The following is an 8,331-nucleotide window of genomic DNA, read 5'->3' as shown; positions in this document are numbered from 1 at the left end:
TCACATCCAAGTTATCTGTTTCTTCGTCATGCTGGTACTCCAGTATACAGTTTGTACATGCTGCATTCTCAGCTGCTGTATGAATTTATAACGTCTGCGTAGCCATGGATATCTGTTTTTCTAATAAAAGTAGAGGTCCCAGCACAGAGCCAAGGGGAACTCCACAGCTAACTTTTGTGGCTCCTTGTTCAACAAACTAAAATCTATCAGATGTACTGGTGTAATGTGGTTCTTTTAGGTCCTACATGAAAGTCAGCACCAAATTAAGGCCAAAGTAAACAAGCTCAGAGCTGCGCTCACAGTGCTCAACCAGAGTTCATGTACATTTATTCTTTAACATGTCGTGGAACATATAAAGATCTCATACTGAAGAAACAGCATCTGTCAAATCAAACAGGAGACGTTCTGGATGTAGAGATTTTCTTTTTTTCCTCTCTCTTTACATTTCTTATAACTGTTTTGATGTCAGCAACATGATATAAGTACAGTTCTGCCTGCCCTGCCCCAACTGACCCCCGTACCTCCTGTACATACAGTCTCTCAAATCAAACACACCCTGTCAGATCAGACCCCATGAAACATCCTGAAGATGAGTTTTTTTGTCCTTAAATACAGAAACTCGAATGTTCAGAGTTGTGATTATAAATTCATAGAGAGTCGGGACGCCATCTTCTGGAGCTCAATGCACATCAACTATTTACAGGAGGAGGATGACGGTGGAGGGATCTGATTGGTGGACAAAACAAAGTTCTTAAAAACCCATTGGCTGATACTGCTGTGGTTCGGCAAAAATACTGATGGTCAAACGGCAGATGGTCAAATAATTCACATTAAAAAAAAACGCCCAAGCAAACATATTGCACCAGAACAAAGTACGTGACTGAACATCAGTATTTCCTCTGTCATACCACGTGAGAAAAAACAAAAAAGACCTATCTACAACACTATTTAAATAACCCCACCCCCCCAAACAGCCTTGCAAACAGAAAGGAACAACCACAAATGTTTAAAAAAAAACATTGAAGAGAGCCGGAACCCGAGCCACCGTCACACTTTGGTTCAAACAAAACAAGAAACCAACGAAACAATTAGAAAATTAAAAATACAAGTATTAAATATTTTGTATTAAAATTACTTAAAAATTCCAAACAAACATTTGCAGATGGAGTCGGAGCTTTATAGATTCTATATATATTCATTTGTATGTAAAAACATTTCTTTTCTGTTCTTAAATAAAAATATAATAGGAGCCAGTTTGTCACACGGGCGGAGCTGCTTACAGTGCTACTGAGCACGCTCCGTGGTGGTGTTTGTGTCATGAGTGGCCGATTTTAAACAGTACTTCACACATGATGGCCGCCACAGAGGAGTTGAGTGCGGATGACAGTGAGATGTCGAGCAGCCGGCTCTCATATAGAACAAACTCCGTCCGGTTCTCCTCTACCCGTGCCATGGCCAGCAATGCTTTGGCGGCGCGGCACATCATGTTGATGCTGGGCGGCTCTGGCGGCACAGCAGTGTGCAGCAGGCTGTGCGGGTTCTGCTGGTACTGGGCCATGGCCACACAGTCCTCCAGGAAGCCAATGAGTGTGCCCACACTGCCTTTTTGTTGGGCAACCGCCCTTGCCGCCGTGGGGTCGCCCTGCGCAAGGTTGGACAGCACAGCCACTGCCATCTCCCGGCACACCTGACTCTTCCTTTCGCCCACCAAACGCACCAGTGTGGAGAAGAGCTTCTGCTGGCGAATAAAGGGCGGCGTGGCGAGCAGCAGGTCCACGTTGCAGTCCTTAATGCTCAGCTTGCACAAACACTCCAACACGAGTCTCTGTGGCGTGAGTGACGAGAAGCCGCCCATCGTGGAGAACGGGTCCTGCGCCTCGGCAGATGGGCACACGATCCAGTGCAGTAGCCCGTCCAGGATAGGCAGGCAGATGCTCTCTGGGTACAGCGACAGATCCAGCTGGCCCGAGATGTTGGCCAGCGTCACCAGTGTGTTCTCCCTAAGCGCCGCCAGGCAGTCCCACCACCACTCGTCCCGGCTGCACGCCAGACCTTGCTCCTCCTCCCGCTGGTAGGTGGGCGGAGTCCGTTTCCTGTGGGGGTGGCGGTGGTGCAGCAGCACAAGCCGGCCCAGGATCAGCACCAGCCCAGGATGCCGTGATAGCATGGCGTCGTTCCCGGGCACAAAGGAGAGGCCGCGCACGATGTTGGAGATGCAGACGCAGCGTTTGGCCAGCGCGTCCTGCCACGGCTCAGCGGTGGACAGCGGGGCCTCATCCCAGCAGCGAGGCTCATCCTCCAGCTGGCTGATGGGACTCTGAGCTTGTGAATCCTGACCTCTGACCTCTGAGCGGACAAAGAGAGCAGAGTGAGATTAAAGGGGCAACAGAGACACCTAGTGGTGGAACAAATTGTAGATTTTTAAAAATTAATTGAATTTTTTTTTTAAATTGCAAAAAATGTAAATTTATAAATGTCAAAACATAATGTTCCATCAAATTAAAATTGAGAAACAAGTCATAACTTCATGATGTTAAGTACTAAAATTTTGCAATTAAAGAAAAATTAAAAAAATTTAAATACTGTGACATAAAATTTTTTAGAAATGTAAAATTTGTATTTAATGTAACTTTATTCCTCCGTCACTAAATTATATAATTTTATGTATTTTTTATTTATTGTAGATGTAAAATTGCAAAATGTAAGAAAGTTAGAGGATGCACAGTTTCAGGATTAAGGTGATAAAAAGTTTCCTTTAAAGTCTGACAATCAATAATCACTTGAATCATTTTATTGGTGATAATATTGATAAATGTCCATATCTCCTCTCTTCAGGTCTTACCTTCTCCTCCGTCTGGCTGGTTTTGCTCTTCTCCTCCGCCCAGCTCTTCCTTGCCTGTTTCACCCTCTTGTCCCTCTGCATTCTCTTCCCACTCGGGTGGGTGCAGAGGGACAAAGTCTCCTGTGCGGGACTCGAAGTGTGTCAGGATGTGAGTGGTGGAGTCTCCTCCTCCGGCCTTCCAGTGGAGGAGGCCGCTGATGAAGCCATTGGGTCGGTTCAACTTGGCCCAGCGCTCCTCCACCTCCTCCCACCCATCGCCGGTCTCAACCCTGATTGGCAGCTTGTCGTACTTGCTGGCCTGCTGGAGGCGGGCCTCTGCTTCCTCCATGTGCTCCTCCTCCTTCACCTGTGCTTCTTCTTTGACCACAGGTTCTTTCACCTCCTCCTCAGAAGGCATGAGCAGCGGTGGCGGCATGTCCTCCGCCTGCTCAGCTGACCACCTCTGAATCTTCTGCTCCAACGCTGTCTGGCCGTTGGATTCTGACGCAGCGGCTAGCAGCTCCTCTGTCACCTCCTCCTCAGGGAGGGGCCCCAGCAGGGAACCCTGCCTCACAGTTCCCACTTCATATTCCTTGAGGATGCCGAAGATCTGGATCAGGCAGCGGCGGTAAAACTCCACAATGAGCTCCAGGAAGCCCGGCAGCTGCAGGAGGAAGAGGAGAAAGGTCAGACTGACAGACATCAGACACACGGACGATGAGCAGTGAGGAAGATGAGGCTCTGACCTGCGGGAGGCTAAAGGAGCCGACGGTGCTGTCATCGTACAGCAGGATGTTGATGGTGTCCAATGCCCATGTGCTCTCTGCTAACAAGCCAGACTTCAGTGACATCATCACCCGCCACGCCTCTGGGGTTCCTGACCAATAACAGCACAGAGTGAGTGTCAGCTGACCCCGGCTGCCTGCCGGCTGAATGAAAACCTGAAGAAGAAACAACTCCCTCTGATGTGTGTGTCTCTGTGTGTGTGCCGCACCTGTGTCCTTAGCGGTCAGCCGTCGCCGTGGTTTCAGTTTGGGGGGCGTGGCCTCCACAGAGCCATGGGGGAAACTGACCTCCCTGTTGATGAGTGAGACGGTTTGAGAGGTCAGCGGTCCCTGCGGCGCTCCCAGCACTGGTGGTTTCTTCATGGAGGGAAGGTAGGGTGCGCTGTTGGGTGACAGCGAGCTCCCCATGGGCCGGGGAAATGTGGAGGGGCTATGAGAGCGAGTCACGTGGTTGGGGATGGTGGGTGTGGCCTGGAAAGAAGCGGGAGGCTGTCTGGAGGGCAGAGGAGGAATGGAGGTGGCGCTGGCGGCTGAAGAGTGGGGGGGGTATGGAGTCTGGCGCTGGCTCGGGTGACCGGGGGCCCACTGGTCGTCCTGTGGAGCCCTGCTCTCCTGGTCATCCCCTCGATAGGCGGGTCCCTGACCCTGCCGGCTGTACGTATAGCCCATATCTGTCCTGGGGTGCCACATGTTGGCCTGCGGCACTTCCCCGGACCCCCCAGACACCGCCGCCGGCCCTGAGCTCATCATGCTGTGCTGCGGGGGGCCCTGGCGGTCGCGACTGTAAGGATACGGGTACTGGCCCTGGATGGGCCGGCGCTCAGGGCCCATGTAGCCCCCACCTCCTCCCCCATAGACGGGGAACATGTCGGGCTGCTGAGAGCCATACTGCTGCACGCCGAACGCCTCGCCCTCGTGACGCTTCGCTGGCGGGTACATCCCCTCCATTGGACGCTTGTATCCCTGCAGACAAACACCAGAAATGAATCCAGACCTGAAGTACCCCCAGACCCCTCAGTGACGTGATTTATCACACCAATCGGGACTCGTTTAGGAGGCGCTTACCTGCTGCTGAGGGTACAGGGACTGATGGGAACTGTAGGCCATGCCGTGAGGATACTGCTGCCCATAACCGTCATGGCCGTGCCTGAAGAGCCAACACAGGAAACTTAAATGATCACATAATCATGTTAAACTGTTTAAACTTGGCCGGGTTTAGACTATGATCTGATATTTGGAGCAAATCTCCCGTGAACAGACAGTGTCACACAAATGACAAAGATGACATCACATGAAAGCTCTATAATTGAGGGCTGGTTACATCCACGCTCTCACCTCTGGTGGGGGAATCTGTTGGTGGGAAACATGCTGGCTTCGTTTGCAGACGGACCCATGCTGTTCTGGCCTCCGGGGGGCGCCATGCCTCCCTCAGGGCCCATCGCATGTTCCGGCCTGTGGGAAACAAACAGGTGAACTCCTGCAGTAGAGACACTTCAGCTGGTTTCCCGTGTTTAAAGTTGTCACCTAAGACTTTTTTAAAGCCTTGTTTGCACTTTGAGATTATTTCTTCTTCTAAAACATTTTTAATAATTGGTTCATAGAGTTGACAGTGCCATGATGATAAACAGTTACACGGCTAAACTTTTTAATACAAACAAAAAGAAACCAAACTGTGTGTGTACAAACAGCAGACGTGCTGCAGGGCAAAACTGAATCACTCACAGTTATGTGCACTTTTTCATTCATAGATTTTAAATACATTCAGAAAAACTGGACTCCTGTGAAACACGAAAGACATTTTTTTAGTCTAACTGGTGGGAATACAGTGGCTGAGTTCAGACAGACTCACATCTGTGTGGGGCTAACGCTTCTTTAAATCTTGAGCAGAATCTCACCTGCGCTCATAGCCGGGGCTGTAGGAGTACTGGGGTCTGGGGCCCATCCCTGCCAGCGGTCCAGAGGGTGGCCCACGGTGGTACATGTCCTGCATGGCTCCACCGCTGGGCATCTGACCGGGACTGAAGGCCTCGCCGGGACCCGGACCTGACGGCAGAATCAAAAACCTGCTGTGAACCCCAGAAAGACACACTGATCCTGAGCTATGTGTTAAACTATGAACCCTGATGTGAAACTGGCTCGGTGGTGATGTACGATAATGTGATGTAATCTGCAGCAGCTCCTGCAGTCAGACTGCAGTCAGACTGAAAGTTCAAGCTTCAACCACCAGGGGGAAGCAGTGGACTAAATACAGTAGAACTGCATGGATTACTGCTTCTTGAAAACACAAAGTGTTATCAGTGTTCCTGGTTCTCAAACAAACACGTCCTCCTCAGTTCTTCCCTCCTCACCCTTCCTCACTCCTCCATAAGGGTCTTTGTTGGCATCATACTGCATCCTCATAGGGTCTCCTGGACCACCTCCCTGCTGGTAGGGAGCACCGCCGGGTCCCAGGCCTCGTTTGCTGTGGAAGGCTGGATCGCTACCCTCAGAGAATGGGTCCTGCACACTGACTCCTCCCACGCTCCTAAACATAAAACACAGACATGAGAGTCACATGAAAGTGTTCGGGTTCACATCATTACCTCCACACGCAGCATAAAACCTGCAGATGGATGGTAACAGAGGCAGCTGTAACTGCTAGCTGTCTGCTAGCTTCACCTGAGCTGGTCCTTCTGGAGCCTTTTTAGTGACATCATGTGACCAATAACATGGCGCCTGTGAGGTTACTGCACCAACAGACTGAGCCTGATGTGTAATTCGGAGGCATCACAGTTGCAGCTGTGCAATCGTGATGCGAACGAAAACCTTTAAGTTCCACTCTGTTGTGGCTTCTTCATGTTCTTCATGTGCAGTTTGCTCAGGTGTGTTTAACACTGAAGCTCTGCCCCTACCTGTTTCCAGGCTGGGGGGCCATGTGGCTCTGCGGGGTGGAGGCGGGGGTCGGGGGCTTCAGGTCTCCGGGGGCATCGGTCAGGGAGCTGCTGCTGGACTGAGGGGTGTTTGGACCCTGCAGAGAGCCCGAGTTCGCTGCAGAGACACAGACCAGAGTTACATAATCATGTGACATCACACCGCACACCAGAGCTCAGACACGCCTTCTTCATCAGCTGCTGTCTAATCAATTGGCTGACCTACAAATTAGGGCTGAACGATATATCGCATTTGCGATAATATCGCGACATGATCAAGTGCAATTTTCTAACCGCAAAGGCTGCGATTATACTCTGGACATGTCCAAATTCATGGGCTGCATCCTCCTGAGGCCGCATTTGTAGACCGATTACGTCACAGCGACGCGCCGAAGGCTGTCCAAATTACTACCATATCCCAGAATTCATAGCGCGGCCCAGCCAAACTCCAGTTTCCAGCAATGGCGGCCGCTACTAAGTTTTAAAATTACTCATACTAATCTTTCTGGGTCACAAAATAAACTTTTAACATATTTTCAGGCGAGAAAGTAGTTGTGTAAACATCAAATATCTGCTCGGTTTATCAAGATATCCCATATTTGCAAAAGTGCTTCGACGTTTTCAGAGGCGTCTGCTACCCACCAGCTCGACAGCTAGCCGGGAGCTCGAGGGTTACTGATGCGGCCGAGAACGGCACAACTCCCGGCACATCATTTTCAGATCACCGCGGAGTTTCGCTGCTCGGGTTAAACGTAATATATAAGTCACTTAGACAACCTAAAAATGTTATTGTTGGGCTTTTTTCAGTGTTTTGTTTGTTCGTGAGTAAATCGGTTTGGCTGAGATTAAAGTTATTAGATTAGATAAAATAAAACTTTATTAATCCCCCGGGTGGGTTCCTCCTTGGTTTTCACACAGCTGACTAAACGTCAAACAGAAAACTTATTAAACAGAAGTATGAGACAGTCGAGAATTTACACCAGTGTCTGGTTATATTTTAGATAGCAAGAAGCAGACGGCCGAGTTTATTAAACTCCACCGAGACAGCGGTGACGCTAATCAGAACTAGACCGTCCAATTTCACGCCTTTAAATTTTAAAGGCGTGTTTGTGTGTGTGTTTATACAATTGCTATTATGTTTGCACTTTATGTGTAATGTTACTGACTGCAGAGATCAGTAAGATGTGTGTATTTTTTATTTATTAGTTTTATTTATTTAATATTATTTTTTAATTGAATGACTGTCTAGTAGTTCACAGATGTCGAAAAACTGAGTGTGGTAAAGCCACTGATTTTGTTTATGTATATTTCTGCAATCTGCACATTGTACTGACTTTCATTTTAATGTTTACACCAGGGTTCCTTGTCAGCACTTTATGCTCAGATGTTTGTAAGCTAAAAATAAACTATTGTGTATGTTCAAATATACTGTTGTGATTGAAGAAGTTAAATAAAAATGTCAGTCATCAATTCATGCATCACCTCATGTCATCATAACAGAGGTCTGTCGTCCAGGAAAGAACAGTTTAAAATTAATGTAATATAGTATTGGCCATACTATATGATGTATTGCTTGTCTTTGTTTAATAATACAGAAGACAAAGACCTTAAAAAATAATCGCATATCGCATCGCAATCGCAATATTGGGGCAAAAAAATCGCAATTAGATTATTTTCCATAATCGTTCAGCCCTACTACAAATCACTGAATTTTATATTTTCAAACAGTTTATAGGAACATTTTAGGTTTGTTTGCGTCTTGTAAGACAAAATAAATAAAGTCGACTCAAACCTCATTTTACAAACCAAACATTTG

The 8,331-nt window shown here is 48.3% G+C and overlaps 1 protein-coding gene across 3 annotated transcripts in view; it reads right to left on the bottom strand.

Annotated features, from left to right (window-relative positions):
- Positions 1-310: 310 nt before the first annotated feature.
- arid1b (AT-rich interactive domain 1B) overlaps positions 311-8,331 on the bottom strand; it is a 48,032-nt gene continuing 40,011 nt past the window's right edge. For all 3 annotated transcript variants that reach the window (XM_082506984.1, XM_082506985.1, XM_082506986.1), the window contains 9 exons: positions 6,498-6,633; positions 5,955-6,130; positions 5,502-5,649; positions 4,942-5,058; positions 4,672-4,753; positions 3,816-4,569; positions 3,568-3,698; positions 2,843-3,485; positions 311-2,346 (listed from right to left, as the gene is read on the bottom strand). In XM_082506984.1, the coding sequence (XP_082363110.1) occupies positions 1,316-2,346; positions 2,843-3,485; positions 3,568-3,698; positions 3,816-4,569; positions 4,672-4,753; positions 4,942-5,058; positions 5,502-5,649; positions 5,955-6,130; positions 6,498-6,633 (3,218 nt within the window). In that variant the 3' untranslated portion in view covers positions 311-1,315. The remainder of the gene's footprint in view (positions 2,347-2,842; positions 3,486-3,567; positions 3,699-3,815; positions 4,570-4,671; positions 4,754-4,941; positions 5,059-5,501; positions 5,650-5,954; positions 6,131-6,497; positions 6,634-8,331) is intronic.

Source organism: Aulonocara stuartgranti (genome assembly GCF_965226115.1).
Source record: "Aulonocara stuartgranti genome assembly, chromosome: 15".
NCBI lineage: Eukaryota > Metazoa > Chordata > Actinopteri > Cichliformes > Cichlidae > Aulonocara > Aulonocara stuartgranti.
Note: the sequence above shows the minus strand (reverse complement) of the source record. Positions and strands in the feature narration are given on the sequence as shown.